The following is a 22,763-nucleotide window of genomic DNA, read 5'->3' as shown; positions in this document are numbered from 1 at the left end:
CAGAACAAGAGTATCTGAGATTAACAGATCTGCATTGTTGATAGCTACCTGTTAGTTCTGGCTAAACCACGTAGAAATTACCAGTGGACTGGTCCATCATCCTGATTAAAGGACTCTAACTGACCAGATGATGATAACAGATTTCATTGAGACTTTTTTAAACTGATTCTTCCTAGTATTTGACGGATTTTCTGAGAACACTGATCAAACTACTTTTAAGGCAGGTGTCTTGTGATGAGCTAAAACTAGCTGCAGTATCCAGGGATCCTACATGCCTTGCTGGTCTAGGGCCAAATCCAATCACTGTCCTTCCATTCCCATACACATACTCTCTCTCATGATTTCTTGCTCAAGAGAGAATTCTCCCAGTTCCTCAGTCATTTTTGCACATTGTCAGACTCTTGCTAACCATGATGCTCTGGGTGCTGTTACTCCTCTTCAAATATGCAAAAGTAAAACTAAAAAACAAGTCAGACTTCAGAGAGCATTTCTAAAAATAAAAGTTTCATTCTTAATTTACAGCAGAAGATACTCAGATCAATGGGAATAAACCCCATTTAGGCAAATATTTCCTTTTATTTGGCATCAACCAAATTAACTGAGGGCAATTCTTCCGGTCAGGCCTGCCTCCAGTTTCTGTTCATTGACTGGCAGGAGGGACTGCCTTTCACAACACTCCACTCCTCCCTTTCAAAGCAATCTCCCTTATTTGTTCTAGTGCTTGGTAACAAGCATACATGAGAAAACTTCCTAAACAGCTCCCCTCAGTGTCTTAGGGTATTTCCATTTGAACCAAAGATACTCCAGATTACCTCATGTCAGTTTTCCCTCCACTGTTATGTCATTGTTTTCCACAATTCCATTATGAGTGCCAGAATGGTACTTATTTTAAAGACAAATTACTTAGCACCCCTGATGTCAAGGGTTCTGAAGACTTTAGATGAGAATCAAAATCCACTAAAAACAAGCATCCAGAGCAGCATGAGAACAGAACTAATCCAGTAACTGTTACTTTCAGAGTATGAAAGCTACACCCAGTCATTCCTCTCCTGTTTGCCAGTGTTTCCACAGGCTGCTGCTCTTTCATCTAACAGAGCCTAACTCACTCTGTCAGCTACTGCTCTAAGCCAGTAACCTTCTTCCATTTTATTGGTACACCCAAAATATTCAAACATCCACTAGACTAGCTTCCCAGCTCTTGAGGACAGATGCACCCAGTTTATTATTTATAATCAAGCAAGGAAAGCTTTTGTTGTTAGAGGGAAAAGAGCAAGAGACAGTAACTCAGCTTCCCAAGTCCAGAGCAGGGTGGCTGAAAGTAACCAGAAGCTGTAACAGAATTAGAAAAAGACAGATCACATCTTTGTAAAGAGATTTTTTTTCTGTGTAGAAAAGGGGGAAAAAAATATCCCTGTGAATGTTCTCAAGATCAAGGTTGCAACTTTTGATGCACATGCACACCACAGTACTCAAAGCATCCATTGCACAGGATCTTCTGCATTCCTTTGTCCAACAGATGCTCATTTCAGAATTAAAGCCAGCTTCTTGAATGTAAACATTGATGATCTCTCTTTTCCCCCAAGAAATACAGGCTGCACTTAAATACCTTCAGCTCCACTTGTTTCTGCTGTAACAGAAACAGCAGTTTTGCTTCAAGATGAAACAGAGCTAGACCAAATGCAGACTATTTTTGTGCTTATGTTTCTTCACTGAAATAACTCAAAATTGGCTGAAGTATGCTAAAGCCTTTCATAGGGCTATTACCTTACCCACTTCAAATAGAAAGACAAAAGTTATAACAAGACTTGGAAAAAGAAGAAAAACCCTGCTTGTCCACAAAATACATGGGCAGACATCATCAGCTGTAAATGAGAAAGAAATGGTTATAAGTTTTAAAAAGAAACTTGTTTAGAATCAGGTTGGAAAGTTGTTTCACAATCTCAAAAATAGCAGCTGTTCAACAGCACTATTGATCACAGGCTGGAAAGGCCAAACATCCTGTGTTTTGTACACAGAGCTGGGCAAAAAAAACTCCTTGATTAGATAATGGGCCACAAAAAATTTGCCTCCATCCTCTTTCAAAACCGTAATCCCAGACTTGGATTCTGGATTCTAGCAAAAGCTAGAAGTAAAATCTAACTCCCCAAAGTTTTCCCTTTCTACCAGGTTCCCAACACCTACATTGCTTCCTGCCTGGCATTGCTTCATACCTGATCAATGGCATCTGGGTTTTCAGAAACATCAAAGATGACCGCTGTGGCTCCTCGCTGTACTGCTCGTTTTGCCTGCAATAAGAAAGACAGCATCCTCAGTCCCACCCCAAAAGATAACTTCTTAACTCAAAAATTACTCCCTCTCTTCATCTCCAGATAGAAAACTTAACATTTTGTACAAATGACAGAACAATTACAAACACAGGAGCTCCTGAATCTGCATGGAACATAGTTAAACTTCACTACAGCTTCTACAGTGTTTCTGCTCCTTCCTTCTCAAACTCCTCTTTAAACAACTTTTTAAAGGAATTCAAATTAGATTTAGATCCTCTAAAGACTTAAAGTAGAAGAATTTTTTTTAAATTATATTTTTTCCCCTCTATTTTACTTATAAGTGCCATTATAAACTATCTTCCCTATAAATTGGGGTGGAGACAAGCTCACTAGTGTAGAAAATTGAGGTGGACCGGGTTCTTTATACTTTTTCAGTGTCACTCTCACTAACTAGGATATCACAGTCTCAAATTGTGCCTCAGAGAATACTGCTTTTTCTGACCATCAGAGGTCAGAACTGTTGCACACGTTTCTTATGCTGATCAGAGCTATGTAAGTGCACAGCTTTTCATCAAATACAGTCCAAACCTGGAGTTACCAACTGCACAGAGAAGGCATTAGAAGAGATTAAAATCCTCTGGGATAGAGAAAACAGTATTTTAGATTGCTAACAGAGGGGTTTTATCCTGCTTCTGCCACTGTGTCTCTGCATGTACTGTTCAAATGTTGCTCAATGGCTCCACAAAGCAGACATTCCCAGTAACTTTTCAAAATCCTATTGCCTTTATGGACACAGAATATAAGAAACTATTTCTCCAAGCAACAACAGCTATCACCACCACAGTACTAAACAGGAACGCACTGGCCCTCAATAGAGACTACCAGAACCTGAACTTACATTGAGGTATAAGAGAAACCAACAAAAGTAATAAATTATGAAACATTACTCAGCAGTTTCCTGAAAAAATGTTGGCCAATACAGAGAAGTTGGTTTGAATACATAAAGGTCACTTTCTTTGCTCTATTCTCATATTTTATTTTAAATCAAAAGGGCCCATCAGACAGCACATCAGGGAAACCAACTCCCAAATTAGAGCTTTTTCTCAGCCCACCAGGTATTTGTCCCCTTTGAAGTCAGCACACCTGGTTAATGACTAAGAACTGTTGGGGAGGAAGAGTTAAAAGGAATCTACCACCCATTCTCCCTTGCAGCAGCCCTGAGGTGAGGGACCCCTTACAGACACGCACCCCTTACAGAACTGTTCAGGCTATTTCGAATGCTTTTTCAGGATGATCAGTCAACAAGCAAGGCCCCTTGATCTCTGAAGAGATTTTTAAAGAGATTTTGCAGATCAGCGCTGATAAAAACTCCTTACTTGGGTGCATACACTGAACGAGCAACAAGTTTTCTACCACCAGGTGTTAAGAAAGGAAAAGCACCGAGTAAAAAAAATCGTGCTGCGGAGGGCAACGGCAAATGGGGGTGACCCGTGTGGCCATCCTGCCAAGTGCGGGGCTCGTTTCACCGTGGCCAAGTGATTCTGGCAAATGGGGGTGACCCGTGTGGCCATCCTGCCAAGTGCGGGGCTCGTTTCACCGTGGCCAAGTGATTCTGGCAAATGGGGGTGACCCGTGTGGCCATCCTGCCAAGTGCGGGGCTCGTTTCGCCAGGGCCAAGCGGGGCTCGTTTCGCCGAGCCCTGCGAGGCTCCCGCCGCCTTCCCCCCGCCCCACGCGCGGCCCTGAGGGGCCAGCGGCCGCGCACAGCGCCCCCCTGCGGCCGCAGCGCCCCCGCGCCGGAAGCGCCGCCTGTGCCCGGCCATGGAGGGGAGAGGAAGGGGCCGGGGCCGCGGGGTTAACGCGGGGGTTTTTATTCCTTGCTGGGGTTTAAATCCTGATTCCCAGGGAAAGGCGCTCCTGCCAAGTTTCCCGGCTCTGCCGGAGGCACTGACCACTCCATAAAGAGCCATGTCCGCACTCGGGTGCAGAGGCGCTCCCGCCGCCCCGAGCAGCCCAGGGCACGGCCCGGGAGCCACGGCCCGCACCGGGCTCCGGCTCCGCGGCTGGGTGGCCGCCCGACGGGCCAGGATCCGCTGGCCGGAGATCAGAGGCTGCCTCCGCCTCCAGCTCGGCCGTAAAACCGGGCACTCCGGAGGGAAGGAGAGCAGGGCGAGCGGCGGGAGCACTTCTGCTCGCTGGGCATTCCCCTCCGGCCCTCGGTTGCAGGTGGCGGCCGGCGGGGCCGGAGCGCACCTGTGACCGGGGCTGCGGGGCAACCTGAACCACCTGCCGGCCACCGCCGGTCCTCCGGCATCCCCGAGAATACCGCAGGATAATTAAATCAAAACGTCTTTGAAAATACCCCGTCCGCTACTCAGTAATCAGGGCAGCTCAAAATAACACAGCAATGTTAAGTCCCACTTAAAACAATGCCAGTCTGTAATAGGCACGTGATTTTTTCTTTTTGGGCTAGCCAGCATTTAGACTCCCTCAAATCATTTTTCTAAGCAAAGTGACCAAACCTACCTCAAAAATAAACCAAGCTAGATAAGGGGGGAAAATAAGCTAATACTTTTACATTTACAATACTTGTGGCAAACAATCAGACATTTCCACAATTCAATTCCCATTCATTTGCCAGGCCTATTGCTTTCTGTGATTGTCTTCTGTGGTTTAAAACAAATGACTATCACTACGTATCAGTATTCTCCCACTTTTGTAAAGAGTAATAGAAAACAAACCAAAAAAAAAAAAAAGGTAATTGCACTTATAATTCAAGTGATCACTTTGTTCATAGCGACAACAACCTCCCAGTCCATCTCTGTGTTCAGAGTCTAGAGTTTATGCTACTACAGAACAATGGACGTTACCAATAAAATGCACATTAAATATTGTCTCAGATTAAAATCTGGCAGAATTTAATAGGCCTTGTAATCTAGGTAAGATAAGAGGAAGTGTACGTGACAGAAGCACAAGAAAAATACCTCTCCACATCTCCAGGCCTGAGGAATTTTAAGTTATTACCTCAAAGAACACCAGAAAGATTTTAAGAGCTCTGCAATACCTCCCTGTGGGGCAGGCAAATACAATAAGGAAGTAACAACTTCCTTGATGAGGCAAACTTTCATCCCAAGGGACCAGATAATTATTAAACAGGTGCACTGTTCCTCTCGTTCATTCAAGTCAGGTAGGACAGCAACAATCAAAACAGTAAAGTTCAGCTCCTTCCTGACATCTTGAAGGACTTTGCATGCTTGCACATATGAACATGGCAAGCATCCCCTCCCCTCTCCTTTCTAGTATGGTTTCATTCCAATTATTGTTTCAGTTAGAACACAACAGTGGAGTAACCATCATAAGAAAAGCTGCTTAACAAGGTTCCCCTTTAAGAGAAAAATCTTACCAACAACATCAGCCTTTATTCATTACATTTACTTCTTTGCCAGAGTTAGAATTCCCTGACAATATCCAGCAGTATTTGCACCTGAGGACATGACACTTTAATCTAATGGATTTCAGAGAGTGAATAAATTACAGATGAGAGAAAGACCAAGGCTTAAAACTATAGGTGGGGAGATCAAAGTTCATTAAGTACTGCAAGCTCTGCCATTTACATCAACATAGTAATGCATTACACATCCATTAAGAGAGTACATTTTGTTGAAAATGGCTATTGGCAGAGCCAGATTACTACTTATAAATAAACTTTTTAAAGTTAACATCCTGGATAATACTGATGGACTGAAGGCAGAAAAGGATGCTTCAAAAGTACTGGCTGCCAGTATAAGCCACAGATATATCCTGGTGTTATAAAATTATCTTCTCACAAATGTTTTTACATTAAAAACTACCTATCTCTCTTCCTGGATTTGTTCATCCAACTCTAGGTATTATCTTCTTGGAACTTAGTACACTCTAATTAACAAATATTAATTATAATTATGGTATGTGCTACATGAGCAGGTTGATTTATTCCCTGGGTTAAGAAACTCATGAAGCTGGGGAAGAGGAGGTTGGGCAATGGTTTAAGGAATAACCAGTACAAATGCCAGTAAACTCCTTTTAGCAAACTGTTCCACTGGGTGTCAGCATTATTAGCTGGTCCTCCAAAGTGATCAAGATGGGAAGAGTAAGGATACAGTACACAGAAAACAGTTGTATAGGTCCCAAAAGGAAAATGCTCCTAGAATAAAGGGTAACAGCACAGCTCCAACAGGTATAACAACAGCTTTTTCCTACTGCCATTCCTTTTTTCAGTACATCTTGGTTTTTGGGACAGAAAATATGGTATTACTCTAAATCAGTGCCGAGACTGTTCAACAGAGAAGTCAATAAAATTGATTTGTATGTCCTTATTTAACTGACAACTGACCCAGTTTTTGAGGGTTTCTCCCCCCTCAGTTTCTCTATGAACTAAAAATTATTGAACTTGAGGCATATTTTCTGGATATTCCCAGCCCATCAGATCCAACAATCTATGTCAGATCTCTCTACATGGTGGAGTCAGTGGCCATTAATCTGACAAAAGAGTAGGATTATGCAAGCAGTGTTAAGTGGAAGGTTTTTCATAGCTGACTCTATCATCAGCTGTCTTCTGGTGCTTTGAAATAAGAGAAGTCAGCCTCTCACACAGTGTACTGGTAACACACGAGCAACACTCAGCGACATGCAACTTGCAAACTCTGTGACTCCAAGGAACAAGATTTTCAATGAAAAGCTGCAGTGTCTTGTTTTAGTGCTCTGGAAAAGCAGTTCAAGGATTTCAACCATTTTGACTGCTGGGAATACAGCTGAAGGAATGAGGTTTCCATCTGCAATATTTGACCAAAATAAGTGAGGGATATAGCAACTCAGTGGTCTTGGTCTTCTCCTGAGCAGACTCAAAAATAATAAAGTCTGTTCCAATATCAATTGATTTGCACCTGTTTTCTCCATATAAAGATCAAGTGAGACCACAAAGATATAGACAATATTACTCAGATATGATACAGAATATGCAGTTCTATAATATTGGCTTTTCTAGTAGAGGTTTGCTATAGTTGTATGGTTAAACTATGACACTTCTGCAGACTTTGGTGCTGAAACAAGCATTAGGAGCCTACCTTATCAGGGTTTAACTTTCTGCAATTTTGAGAAAATCTCAATTAAGTCTGGACAAACCCAGGAAGTCCTAATGATGAGAGGGAGACCACTTGTTCCTACGTAAGTGCATGATGAATCTGCAGGTTGTGACAAGGAGATGTTGCCACTGCCAGTTTGCCATTCCAGTCAGCTGAATGATATTCTGCCCCTGATGCTCTCAAAGCCCTAAACGTCTTCAGGAGAGAGGAATACCTTAAACAACCCTATTAAAACAAGCAGTGAGTATGAACTGCACCCCCATTCCATGGATGGCAGCACTAGATTTTCAGTATGGCAGAAATGGCATCACATGAAGCTCGGCAGTAACACCCAAACCTGCTCATCATTAAGAACCCTACATAAAGCCCACAGCATTGTGCAAATACACCTTTTCTTTGCAACTGTGAAAATGCAAAAACTTGTTTCTCTCAGAGCTACGCAGAATACAGACAACAACATCTGAACAATCCAGGCCTCTCTCTTTTCTCCCCCACACTGCTATCAGGCTCAATCAATCACAAAAAATACCTTGTCCCTTGAACCAACACTGGAGCTAGCGAGCCAGGCCACAGGCCAATTCTGCAGGGCAGAGGAAGAAGGAGAAAAGGACAGCCATCTACTTTGCAAACAGTAGAAGTTACAAATTAACCAACTGATGCTTCAGACCTGTTAATGTACAATTCCCTGGTAATTCCAGAAACTCAGTTAAACCAAGCATAAACAGGATGCCATTTCAAACCTTTTCTGAGATAATGAAAAAGGAACTTTCTTCTGTCTGAATATTTCTGTCTGAAAACAAAGGCAGAGTATCAAAACAAGACAGTCAAATTCCCATGTATCACACCAGCAAAAAACCCCTTCCTGACTGGAATACTCGAATTCTCTGGCACCTTGAGATATGATTTATATACATGCCCTATAGATTCTGAATTACACAGCATTACAACAGTTACTTACCAATTAAGAAGTATAGAAAGTGTGAAGCAACATTTTAAAATTTAAAAGCATAATCACAATTTAAAACCAATGTACCTTTCTGTAAAAAAAAATCCAACCCCAAACCTTAAAAAGCTAAGTACTTGCAGTTTTAAAAAAACTATCACCTCATGCAATACATAATAATCACATCAACAATATATACATACACACCAGTGTGATTCATACCACTCAGTACTGAGAGGCTCTCAGATGGTGAAAATCAAGAACAAGAAAACTAAAGTGTCTCTCTTTTCTGGGGTTAGGGAGAAACACTTACCAGTTCTGAGTCTAGACTGACTAAAAACAGTAAAAGGACATTTATTTAATCCTGAACACAGCAAAGCCTGCCGGCTGCACATCTCTTACATGAGAGATACATTTCAGAGTCATGGGACTCCACTCCCAAAGCCTGACCTCTGCTATCACCATTCTTGTTGCTGTGACAAGGCACAGTCACAGAGAGAAGGGTGAGCACTGGAAGAGATCAAAGGAGGGGACTGGGGTCTTGAACTAGATTACATATTCACAGAGAACTTAGCACACTCAGCAAGAACTGGGTGGCTACATTCACAATTGATGGTTAACCCTTCAAGGTTTTCCCAGAACTTCTATATACAGTTACCTTTGAAATATAATGGTCAAAGGATGAGGATATTTTAGAAATTATGTACTAAACTTGTACTATATCATATGCTATAAAACACCACTACAACCAATCACATAATTCTTACCCTTTTCACTGAGGGTGTACTGAAAGTAGATGGATAGAAACAACAAACTAGACCTAAGATAATTGTGTAAACATACATGCAAGCATATTGTGGTGCTGAGAGAATAAAAACCAGAGATATAAGAAAGCACTGGAGGAGTTGTAAATTAAAGAAACTATTAATGCAGACCACTATAAAAAGGCATCCCTACAGTACCCAAGCTGTTAAAAAAGAATGTACTGAAGCTCCTCCTATAGGCATGTGCTCTAACTTTAGAATTATAAACTGGTATTTATGTACATTAAAAGGGAAAACAAATTATAAGAATCGTCTTGTATTTAGAAGGAGAAGTGGCAAAACTTTGAAAAATTGTTAATAAGAATTCCACCTAACCTCAGCCAGTTTAATGGGGAATGCTTTGCATCATCTGTCTTGCTTAGCCTCACCCTCAGGAAGCTGACCTTCATCAAAAGGTTGGTATCTACTGTGAACAAGGACATTTTACAGATAACACAATAATCTGAGATGATGAAACAATAAATCCATATCTCAGTAGTGACAGAAAATGCAGTGTTCTTTGCAGGGTTATTAAGTGCCTGCATGAAATCCCTAACAGTATGTTCAGATAGACATGACATATACCAAGGTGAGTTGAGAAGAAGCAAAGGTATTTTCACTTCTACACATATCCAAATGCTGCGGTCCATTGCCCTGGAGGTTCTGTCCTCTTTGGCAGGGATGAGCATTTGCATCCAAGACTACAGAAAGGCATGTAAGCCCTAGTAAGGGACTTCAGTCTTTCTGAATGAACAAAAAAATCATGTGGGATGCCCTTGGAATCCAGTAGGATACTGCTGATTCTGTGAGATCCTCCCTCTCTACTACTAGAATCAGCTTGGGTAGTAACTTGAATAGTAAAAATCTGCATGGTGGGCCAGAATTCCAGTTTAGCTAGCAACTCTCCATGTTTATGGCTGGCTAATACAGGATGATACAGCCCTTCTTCCAAACAGTTATCCTTGGTTTTGGATTAATTTAGTTTCAAGGTCCCAGACTGTGGTGGGCCCTTGTTAGTTTGTTGACTCTGTAAAAAAAAAAAAATTAAAAAAATTTAAAAAAAGATAAAAAGAAGGGAAAACAAAAATGAAAAAGGATTTTTGTTACAAAGGGAAACTGGAAACTTCTCTCCACGCAAGCAGAGACATGGCTGTATTGCAGAGGCCTCGGGGCAAGGATTAAAGAAAAACAAAATAGAAACCCTTCCATCTCTAATTAGGGTCTTCATTTGCCAAAGAGCCATTCCACAGCGGGAGGAATTACATTCAAGCCGTTGCTTGGATAACGTCTCCCAGCAGGTTGGCTCCTCAGAACAGGCTACTCCGAGCCAACAATTTCTGGTTACTTGGAGGCAAGCAGCCTGCATATTGTTTTAACTGGCCTGGCTTTTACAGCCAGTTTTGCTGAAGAACAATCTTCTATTCAGAATGCAGAGATAAAAGCTTCACTTGTTTTGAATTTGTCGCCAGTTTCTTTATCCCTTTCTTTTTTTAAACATGGGAATTATAGGTTCTGGAGATTGCATTATTTCCCCTGTAGACTTCAGTGTTTTTCTCCCTCTAGCCACTTGATTCTTTGCCAGTGAAGGCTGCTGTCTGGAGTCCAGCCATTCATCAGCCCCTACCTCATCATTAACACTGTGGTGCTGGCGGTCACAGCTCATTGCTGGCGACAGGAAATCCTAACTTGCAAGAGGTTAACCACAGCCCATAAACAGTCAGGCTGGCTCATTAGACCCTTATACTCAGCTGAAGCGACCCTCTGGGAGTTTCAACACCATCCATGGACCTGAAGTCTATGCATTCTGTGCTCTTTGCAAATACCTCCTCCCCCCCCACACCCATTTAAAAGCTCACTATTTGGATCCTCAGGGCTAAGGTCCATCTTTCTTCCTATCCCAAAGGGACCACGTTATTTGAGCATTTTGAAAAATCTCATGTCTGTGATGTGTTCTCTTGGCTTACCAATTGAACAAACCACCAATGGGCCAAGAACTGAGACATTAATGCACTGGAATACACACATTTTTGTGATATTTTTAAAAGTCTCTGTGAGAGTTTCATATTCCTACTGAACAGTTCTAAGGCCACAGCAATGTAAATACTAATAATGTATAATTAATCTGTATAACCTAATTCATGTCACAAATATGTCCAACTCAAATGTTCAAAAACGAACCTGCTAGAATTGTAAGTAGCTCGGTCAGTACTCCCTGCACTGACTAAAAGGCACTTCCTACTCATTTTGAGTTCACAGTATGATCACTTGTTTCATTTGGAGTAATTTCCTTGAACTCAGTACAAATGTTAAATCATCATGTTATCCAAAACCACACCTCTAGATATCACCTGGTCATCAAAAAGATAAAATGTTTAGAGCAGAAAAACATGTTCTGGCAAATTATCTCAAAGCAGTAGGATATGAAGCACAATTTGTGTAATTTTTTTTTTCTCTTTCCTTCCTTTCAGTCTTGTGAAAATAATTGCAAAACATTCCCACTTTATGTCTGCAATTTCCCAGGATCCAGCTTTTTACCACTGTCGATTGTATCTGCCCAATTTTTATTCTGAATATTGGAGTCCCTCTGATGCAGCTCTGGTTACATTCCGAAGTTCTCCAATTTCTTTCAAAGCCTTCTGTCTCCTAGTGCACCAAAATTAGGCATGTCACTCATCTGTGAAGTCCTAAATAATTCCATTCCCTGCCTCCATATCTGCTCCTTATTTTCTTCACTTTCTGGTCCATTTATCTGATTCTGCTTGCCAGGCTTCTTTTGTGCTCATTTCTATAATCCAACACAGCAGCACTTGCTCTCTTACTTTTCTGTTTCAAACTCTTGCCACTATGCAATTCTCCTGTTAGAGAAACAGGTAGGTTCTGCATGTAAAACAAAAACAGCTCTCAATGTTTGAAAGGCTTACAAGGCACATAGAATAATGAAGGTCCAAAAACTTAAGAGACATGAAGCATTTACATATTTTTATTATTATTTGTAAGTGCAGCATGCCTTAAATAATTTTTCCTTAGTTTCTACTTAGCCTTGACTTCCATTAATTTCCCTGGGAGATGTGACTGAGCTGAACTCCAGTAACACATGTACTGCAACAACAGCTGCTTCTTTAGCTTAAGGGAGAAGCAGCTGTGTTCCACAGTTGGTTTGAAAGGAGTGAAGATGGTGCTGGGGACTGCTAAGGACTCAACTCTAAAAGTGGACTTTTATTTAAAGTAATCAATCCAACAATGGCAAATCTAAGGAGTGCCCAGAGGGAGAAACACGAGAGAGGGCTTTGTTCATGAATAGCTGATGCTTTTCTTAACTGTGCAGGCAACATGGAAAGAAAGTTAGAAAAATAATACAGTAGCAGACTGCTGGCACTAGTTACCAATGGAAAGAGCTCACCATGAATGAAAACCTGACAGAGCTACTTCTTCTGAACTGCAATAACCTAATTCAGCCCTTGTTTGGCCCTTCCTTTGAGCTCTCTCCTCTTTGGCTTTGATCCAGTTCTTTTCTTTCCTTCTGCATCTTTCACCATACAATCCATACACAAACCTTTCCTCTCCCCACATTTCAACTGGCTTGCCTGTCAGTTCTCCTTCCTGTGCTCAACCTCTCCCTTCTCTCCTCAAAAGGGACTGCAGAAATTACAGTGGAAGGTAGAGATGGAATGAGAGGATTTAAAGAGGGAATACATGAGAAAGGTACTTATAAATTCAAGAATTCAGTTATAACGATGACACTGCTGTTTCATGCAGTGGCCACGTGTTCTAACATTCTCAGATGCAGCCTTTCTTCCTTTTTTCTTTCCCATTCAAATCACCTCCTTCATCTGTTAAATAGGCTTGTTAGACTATGGTCTGTGGGGGGATGAAGAGGCAAGGAGATGGGAAGCAGAAACACACTGAGATTTTGGCAAAAGCATTTTGTTCTATGTGATTTTTTTTTTCTTCTTCTTGTCTTTTTCTGTGTGCCATTAAGAAAAGCCATCTTCTTCCTGAAAAAAACCCCATGTATTATCTATCCCCTCTTCTGATCTCATCTATGCCAGAGTTTTGTTAGAACTCTAGAAATCACTGTGTCTATATGGTGCAGAGGTCTGATCACACTGCTAGCAATGGGGAAGTAAGAAAAATTAATGTCAAAACATAAATGACATCAAAAGTACTTGCACAAGTAACAGTATCACTTCAGATATAATTTTAGAAAGATATTTTACAGTTGTTTAAAAGGGATGTTAACATTTCAGGTGTCCTGGACATTATAAATGATGCTGAAGTGGGGAATAACAAGAAACAATCATTATGATATTATAGTACTTATGATGTTCTTTGGTGCTTTGGGAAAATTATCATTTTCTCTTTCTCAATCTATTCTTTAGAACAAACACAGTAAAGACAAACACAAACATGGCAGGCATTACAGTTTTATATACTACATTTTTTCACAGTAAACCCCAATTTTAGGTAGTGCTAAAACAACAAACCTTGGAAATAAAAAAAATTAATGCAATGTTAATGAAGATTCTTAAAGAATATGACTGATTCAGAAGATCTGAATCCTTAACACTAGCCAGGATGCTATTTTTCCCCATTAAAACTCATATTCATTTTTCATTACAGAACAATGGGGTTGATAAAAACAATAGTTTTTGTTTTGATCAGAGTTCTGGCATGCTTGACATTGCAATATAGATCTGACAGCTGGTCCACAGCCAAAGGAATCTAGTCTCATTCAAAAAGCTTTCTTCTACTTCATAACAACTTCCTCCTTAACACAGAATATCTGGGAGCCCAAAACAACCAATATTAAGTTTATACTGCCAAAAAAACCTTTCTCAGTCTGTAGTCTGACATATATTTATGCCCACACTGCCATCACAAAAAGTAGACCCTACCACCTCCTCTTACTTGTTCCTACCTCCACTGGACTCTACACTGTCAGCACAAACCTTCAGGTAGCCACACAGTGAAACAAACAAACCAGCCAGCTAAAAAAATCACTCATACTATTACTTTTCATCCTGATCAATGAAATTTTGCCACTAATTTTTGAGACTACTGTCTCAAAAACAATGACAAATGCTTTTTGGATGCTGTTTGCAAAGCAGAAACACAGGTTAACAAACAGAAGGCAGAAAAGGTCTCCAAATTAGGGAATAGATACCATAAGTAGGATGTAAACTACTTCAATGGATAGAAGAAGTTTTCCTGAAGTGACAATATTTCCTACTGCATGCAGCACAGGATTCATCACAGGGTGCCTTACTGCAGCTGTCACTACCAGTTGAAAGTATCTGAACAAGCAAAGTTTTGGAAACATTGACCAATGGTTTTAGGCATGGCTCTCATTAATTTTAGATCTTAATCTATGGCATAGTTCAGTCCTAATTTCTGAACAAGTTTAACATGAAAGAGTCTTTGCCAAAATTCAGTGCATTTCTACAACAGAACAGAATCCATTTCTACAGGAAATTATCCAAACTGTGTATAAAACTATTAACTTTATAAAGAAACAAAAAGTATACTTATACTGTCAGCAACCAATTTGAACATGTAACTGATTGCTTAATTTAGGCTATTAATATAAAGGTGTAAGTTACTTTTGTTTAATTTGCCTTTTTTTATTAGTTTTAGTAACTCTGGAAGAAAAAGATTAAAATGGACTCCTCACAGGCCTTCTTGTTTCTCAAGTCTTAGAACAGATCTCTCTTTATTCAGGAACTAAACTACCAACATAGCCCCATAAATTCTCATTTGATTACCTTATAGGAATTTTAATATTTAAACTAAGTTGTTAGACAAAACGTTAGGAATCACAGTTCAACTGTTAAGTGCATTTTCAAGTTATGATGATTTTTGGCCCAGCCTAACTAGTATAATAATAATGACATGGTAAAACAAGAGATTCTTCTAGTTAGTACTTGTTTAAATTTTTGTAAATAAGCTCTCAGAAAAGAAGTGAATGGATATTGGAAGAACTGCCAGGAATTTCCTCATATCACAGATTTCTTTCATCTGAAGAAAACAGGAAGCTGTAGTAGCAGGGACATCCTGTCTTTGTTAGGTTATACTCAGATGCACATCCTCAAATACATATATCCTATTAATACAGAAGAAGAGCAGTCCCTGGAAGAGAAAGAAAAACTAAATCCTTTCTTGTGGACTTCCAATCCTGCAGAAAGGGAAGAAGTGCTACTTTTAAACAAATCTTCAGCATTTTCTCACTATCCTGTACTGAAATAAAAAAAAAAAAACAGTGGTATCACTGAATTGTATTTCACAGTCTTGACAGATGTAATTTGTTTTGAAAATTACTGGGGTGGGGGAAGAACAGGGGTCTGCATATTGGAGAGTACAGGACACATGCAGGTACAGTGGGTCACAGACTCCCAGAGCGGTCTGGGTTGGAAGGGACCTTAAAGAACACCCAGTTCCAACTCCCCAGCCCTGCCAGGATGCAGCAGGCAATCAGTATTGCAGGCAACCCTGCTTCTCCCTTCCTCCAGCACAGTGCCACTGCTGGAGCAGTGAAGGAGCCTCATTGTGCTGTGAGCAGAGAGAAGGCAGGAATTCCAGGAGGGGAAAGGTTCCCTTTGAAGCACATGGCACGAAGAGCTTCCCAGTGACCATGGCAACAGCTCAGTGGGTTCCCAGCCTGAGAACCAAGTTACTACAGCCATGCCTCAAAAACAAAAAAAGTCTGAAAGAAGGAGAGAGGGGGAGGTGGGGTTGGGGGTGTGGGGGAGAGAAGCTGAAGCAAAATTAGCCTGGCAGAAACTGAGCGGCTCCCTGGTAGGCAAATCCAGCCAATAATGCTGCTCGGGTTCACGGGGTTTCCTTTTCATTTCCAAAAGCTTTCTTCTTCCTCTGTCATTCCCCTTCTAGCCCTATTCAGGAGCTCATAAGATCAGTAAAACCCAGGCCTTTGCTTTGCCTGCATGCAGCATGGCCTCAAACAGGGCTGCACTGTGATCAAAGGTAATGGTAAAACACAGCTGCCACACACACTCCTTGCCTCGACCAAGGCCCAGTTTCCACAGGCACTCTTAACAGCAGAGACAATTTTTAAAACACTTTCACTTCCATTACATCATATAAAGAAGGACAAGCAATGACTAAGAAATATGAGCAATTATAAAATCAATATGAATTACAAATCAATATGAAAATTACAAAATCAATATGAAAATGGACACATTCAATTCCATATAGCTACCTGTGGACAAACAACTAGAGCAGAACTTCTGAAAACACAGGCCAAAGTTTTACTTAAAAAAAAAAATCCAAACCAACAAACAAAACCACCACCCTAAATCAAAAAACACCTCGACCACCAAAACCAACAGTATGAATAAAGCCATACAAAACTTTTTACCAGATTCACGTGTCATGCAATTTACCTCTACAGCTTTTAACTAGTCTACATTCTGCTTCACCATATTCCAAAATGTCAACAATTATCACCTCTACGATATCACCTCTTGCTCCACCTTGGGGGCAAGTTAAATCAAACTTAATGAGGAACAAACTGTAGGTTTGCACTCCTTGATTTCTTCCTCCTTTTCTATATGGAAAAAAATTCCATTTCCTTTCCCTGTTCAAGACCAGCTCTCCCCCATTTTCCTTTCTTTTCCTTCCCCTACTCCTTTACTTATCTTTTTCCTTCTATTTTTCCTCCTCTCCCTCCCTTCCTCTCCTCTCCCATTCCTTTCCCTTTCACATTTTCTTTTAAGTCAGCTGCCAAATCCTAAAAATAACCAGGAGACACATATACACATGCAGGAGGTTTGATATTTATCCAGGCAAAATAGTTCACAGGCCACACTGAATCTTCTCATAGGGATTTGTGTACCAAACTGCACAGAAATGGAACTTTTCAGAGACCCAGACAATCACAGCACAACTTATTCTCACTAAGATAATCAGGCTGACTTAACTGATAGACATGAAAGAAGCTCAGGGCTGATGCTCCTGCTGCTGTCTGCAATCAACAATATTCCAAGAATTCTGAGAAGTCCTTCTAAATCAGGACATAACTTGAGCAGAGTGAGAACTGAGCTGCTAGCTAAAGATGGAAAGGAGAAACTACAGCAGAGAGTATGAAACAGGGAAGAAATATTTTAGGAAGAGAAGAATAAATAGAGAAAATACAGAACAATGAAATGCAGTGCAGTATTGACTAGAACCTTGGCCAGACTCTTTTCACCTGTTGAAATTGCTACATATAAACTGACACATTTGGAACTCTATGCCCCAATTCTCTGGACACACCCTATGTCACATCACCATCATTATGCATCAAAGTAGATGCTACAGAGCCCCTGAAGCAAAGCCAGAGTCTGCTGCTCAGCAGGCCAAGCTTTATGAAGCCAACATCAGCAGATACTGAGCTGAACTTATTCTGGAGATGGATGTGGCTTTGGGGACATGGGGAGTACAGAGGATATGGTGGGATTTGGCACATAGCAGTGGGCCAGGTATAGAATTTTAACCTTCTTTTTGTGCAGGGTACCTATGGTTCAACTTTCTTTATCTATTTTGTACATCTATTTCCTCACATAATTTTCAAGAGCCTGACAGATGGGACTGGCCAAACTCCTTCCTGAAATTGCTTGCCTCAAGATTAAACTTACTCCTGGAGTTTGCTTATGGATCAGTATGCATCTTTCAGGACTGAATCTTCTCTAATTCCCATCCTCACAAGACCTCATCCCCAGATTTTATCTTTCTGAGAGCAAAGAAGCAAGACCTAGGATTTCTGTGAAACAAAAACGGATTTCCAAGTTTAAAAAAAAAAAAGCTGTATTATGCTGAAGTTCAATAGAAAGGGAAGTCACTTCTTAAAGAGATGTTTTTCACCACGTACCACAAGTTAAGCCTGCAGCAACTTTTAGACAAGCAGATGGCTTCCCATTTCCTTGGAAAAGTGAAGTTTTTAGAAGTTTGTTTATAAATTTACAGAGCCAAGTTTTACATAAAAAAAAAAGGTCAACCTGCAATTTTATTTTCTGCTTGATACACTGCTAACCTGAAGTCACCAACACAATCCTACTAAATTTAGGCAGCTGGATTTTAGGATAAATCCCTGTTATGCAGTAGTTTTCAACTACTCAGTTACTGGTAGAACTTGTGGCCTATGCTCTTTCACATACTTTCAAATCCTCTAGACTTCAAATGCCAACATATAATAACCTCAATACTCAAAAATTCTAAGGCATGAACAAAAGAAGGTCAACTTTCTGCTTTCTTTTTTTAACATATCTGGGAGCAGTAATGGCCTATTAGTGATTTCACCCCATAAAACAAAGAGAAAACTTTTGCACTTAATTTAAGATTCCAGAGGCCCCATTCCATGGCAAGATTTGAGGATTAGGAAAATTTTTAATTTTTTGACCAGTACAATAAGATTCACTTGGTATTAGAGGTATTTATCCTGCAATGAAAGTGAATAAATCTGTCTAGGTTTGAAAGCTTCTATTTCCCCAAAAAGAGGAAATTAATGTATGTATTCTCAGAAAATTGTGCCTAAGGAAAATCAGTAAGATGCTTTCATTTTGACTGCTTTGACCAAGTACGAATCACAGTTGCAGTTCACCCTTTCTACTTCCGATACTGCTTCTGCTAAAAAGCCATTTTTGCTTTCATCTTTGTTATGTTCCTACAGAGCTCAAAAAGGGAATGCTTAGCTCCCCATCACCATCTCTATCAACTGAGTTAGGACAGCATCTTTCCCTGAAGTACCTAGAGTGAAAATAGGCAAAACAGGAATGTTTTGTGGAGTAAGGGGAGGTTTCCCTGGATTTATTTCTTGCTGATTTTTCTTCAAAAGGAACTAATCCTTCCAAGAAACAGTTACATGCAGCCCCAAACTGTCCCCTTACCTTTCCTAAGACAGTGAGGCATGGCTTAGGCTCCAACTCTGGCTGTTCCAATTTCACCACTCCTACCCAGCCATATTCATACAGGTCTTCCTCATCATTGCTGTTACACAGTCCAAGTGGATGCATCTGAAACAGAATCAAAAAGAAACCTTTAGCCAATCATTAGAATTCAAAACCATACAGACATATAAATAAATAATAAATAATAAAGTATATTTGTTTTAAGTTAACATACACCAGAAAAACTGAAATGTAAGGCTGCATTTATGAAGAATTCAGTATGTTTCTGAAGCATGCCATGAGTACAAAATCTTTGCAATTTTATGTAAGCTGTCATCTTGCTTATAAAAAAAATCATTTAAGGCTAACAATTAAATGCGATTTTAAGTCCTTTGCTCAGATATAAAATTCTTAACTACAAAGCCCCCCTTGGTACTGCAAACCACCTTTCCTTGCAAACAAAGATAGAAATAATACAAACTGTTTGGCAGAGTCCCTTATAAAAGCTTTACACATCATTAAGATACAGGCCCCATGTTTCAGAGCCATTATCACCTTTCTTTTAAATAATTACACAGTATTAACAGTCTGTGTCCTTTGAAACAAGCATATCATGTAAGCCAAAGTAAGATACAAGAAATTTCCTAACTATTGTGAAGCATTCTCTATTGTTTTCTGAACCCAAATGATGTGGGGGTTAAGGCTATCATGAAGTGAGAAACTTCAGTCTCCTTTCAGTCATTTGTGTTTCTTACACTAGGCAACAATATGTCTTTGTTTTAATTTCAGATATTTAATCTGTTCCTCCTCCTTCCAACACTTGGTGTAGTTACTCTAATTTTATTATGGCAAGGAGCTTCCTACACATCGTTTGTCTTTTCTAAATTTGTTGTCCTTCCTTAGGATAATATCTTTGTGTATAAACTAGAGTGTCATACATCTCACTTCTTATACTGTATACTGTCTTCTCCTTGTTCTCTTTTTCCTTGGATTTTTCACAGACCCTTTCCTGTTTCCCAGGCTTTAACATATATTCAGAGGTCTTTGGAAAAAAAGTCTGTACTTCATCCAGTTTTGTGTCCTCCCTTAAATCTTAACTTTATCCAACTAGCTGAAGAAAACCACAAACTGATACCAACACTATGACAACTCTGCTTTCTAGTAGCTGATTATAATAGGAGGAGATTATACTGCTCAATAATTTACATATATATACCCCTCACTAATCCATGCAAAGTAGGACCATGTAATGGCCCCTAATCCTACCATCACTTCTGCATCACCAGCTTGTCGTTTTGTCCTTTTCTCCTTTTCTCCCATGTCTTGTACCCTGACTTCCATTTTGCAAGTGATACAATACATGAAGTGCTATTTATATTATCTTGTGGGGCCCTAACTTTCTGAATAACTTGGGTGATTACTGTAAAATATAGGAAACATGACAGTGAACTGACACAATACAGGGATTTTCCTACCACTCGTTATTTTTCAAGATTCATCACCAATCCATTCCAAGAAAAAAAAACAAGCCACACTGTACTAGGTAGGCTCTTAATTTAGCCTTTCTCCTTTTTTTTTTTCCTAAATGAGTTACTATCACACACTGCTGAGCTGTCTACCACCTCACATGGATGAGCAATCTAACTTAGAGCTAAAAGCTTGGGGGAAGTACTATCACTGGAAGATGAACCACTCTGTAAACTCAATATCTGATGGATAAACCCTTTAGCACAGACATAAGAACAGAGGATGGAGTCAGGCAGAGTTCTCTCTACTAAACTGCCAGGGCAGATATACCAACATAATCAACCCCACAGAGTCCATGGGATCCTTTAAGCAAACACAAAGCTTTAATCAATATTAAGCATCTAAAGAAACAGGGAACCATTTCCTTGATGTAATTCCCTTGACATAAGGTGTGTCAATTGAGCTTTGAAACCATAACCCATATCTGAGAAGTTTCTAGTTCAAAATCTTTGAAATATGCTCAGGCACTTTGCACATGCCTAAAAGGGTAAAACTGAAACCACGACTCAGGTGCTTTTATCCAAGGTTACAAAATCTGTATACATTGCTGAGGGTCTAAAATAACTTTATAAAGAGCCGCAGCAATTTTATGTGGGTTAGTGTTACAGGGCAGACAAACATTGAGCCAACAGATGAAGAATACTTTGCTCTGTAACTCTATCACCTAAAAAGTCCTGATGATTAAAAGAGAACTTTCACCCTTTTGCCCTTTTTTTATGTCTGCCAGGATAAGGCATTATAGTATTACAAAATGCTGTATGAACAGCTCAGGATCTTTCTACACACTGTCTCGTATATAGAAAAGCTTTGGTCTTTTTTTCCCCACCACAGAATAAATAACAGCTCAACCCACTTGAGTCCAGAGAAAAAGGACTAAAGAAGGTAGAAGGCCAAAAGAACAGAAATTCTTTCCACTGCCACTTTCCTCTGGAATACTCTTACTCTGTACCAGCTTCCAAGTGTGAATGACCCTCTGGATCACACACACCAAGCACACTCTGTAGTTTTGTCCCTGGAAATCACTATAAACCTGAAGCTGAAAGAGCTTCTTCTCTTCCTTTTACAAACATGTATTAGAGACACAGAAAAAAACCCAGAATCAGCACCAAGGCCAATAAGACATGGGCTTCAATGACAGAATTTTTTTCTGTCCAGAAAAGCACTCCACCACTCCAAGCCACAAGTAGCTGGTAGATTCTGCTTGGATACCACAAGCTTACATTGTAGTGATCTCTGTAGATCGTGACAGATAAAATATACTGTAATTTTCCAAACCAGAGATTATCAACTAAAAGTGCAACAAGAGCATGTGAATTTAAGAATTCAAGCCTGAAACACCGGTGTTACTTCTGATTAGGTGCCCACATGGAATGAAACACCATTCACTGGGGCTGATGGTGCTTATGACAGGACTCCTCCAGTGCAAGTGTATGTCATGTTCTCGTGGTTTCCTGTCACAATACAAGTGAATTAATAACTGAATCACAGAACACAATAAAGTAAGGCTAAATGAAAATATCTATCAGGCCCAGGGAGGATCCAGGGTGTTTCTCCATCATAGACATGTTTTACTTTAAAAACACTAAACAGAAGAGATGATGGACAACCTACAATGGCAACAATAATACTATTTTTTTTTTCTGTGAGGTGGAAAATTATCAGTAGGTTCAAACTGTCACAGTAAAAAGCAAATTCAAAACACTACAGTGCACAAGCTTCTAAAAAGAAGCAGAACTATTCAGTCCTTTTGTGAAGACTTGACCTCTTTATTGCTGTACAGCCTGAAACAACAGACACTCCATACAGCTTTCCCACCTGGAATGCACTTGGCATGGATTCATCTCTGTCCACATGAATTCACATTCTTTCACTAGACAGGCTTTTGAAATAAAATTTATGAGGTTTTGCAGTGCTCAAAAGAAAACATAAAATACAAGTCAACCTGAATAAGAACTCTATCATCAGGGAAAGCTTTCTCCTAAACCAGGTGTAGCCCCTGGTAACTGAAAGGAAGAGAGCTCCTTTCCTGGCTTACCCCAGGTGTATGGAAGCATATCCTGATAACTCAGTTCAGACTTCAGATACTTTTGGTTACCCAGCCCCTCGGTGTCCTGCCACCACTTCCAAGCTCTAGGTCTTGTTTCCTTCCTCCAATCCCTTTTCTCAGGAAAGCTTCTTCTAAAGGAATGATCCAAAGTCTGAAGTACATCAAGGCTCAAGTGA

General features: G+C 40.1%; 1 protein-coding gene across 5 annotated transcripts in view; it reads right to left on the bottom strand.

The window, feature by feature from the left end:
• The window catches only part of ZNRF3 (zinc and ring finger 3), a 67,597-nt gene that overhangs the window by 11,222 nt on the left and 33,612 nt on the right, over positions 1-22,763 (bottom strand). For all 5 annotated transcript variants that reach the window (XM_053959087.1, XM_053959088.1, XM_053959090.1 and 2 more), the window contains exons 2-3: positions 19,014-19,139; positions 2,211-2,285 (exon numbers count right to left, since the gene is read on the bottom strand). In XM_053959087.1, coding sequence (XP_053815062.1) covers positions 2,211-2,285; positions 19,014-19,139 — 201 coding nt within the window. The remainder of the gene's footprint in view (positions 1-2,210; positions 2,286-19,013; positions 19,140-22,763) is intronic.

The sequence above is a fragment of the Vidua chalybeata genome, chromosome 18 (assembly GCF_026979565.1).
Source record: "Vidua chalybeata isolate OUT-0048 chromosome 18, bVidCha1 merged haplotype, whole genome shotgun sequence".
NCBI lineage: Eukaryota > Metazoa > Chordata > Aves > Passeriformes > Viduidae > Vidua > Vidua chalybeata.
Note: the sequence above shows the minus strand (reverse complement) of the source record. Positions and strands in the feature narration are given on the sequence as shown.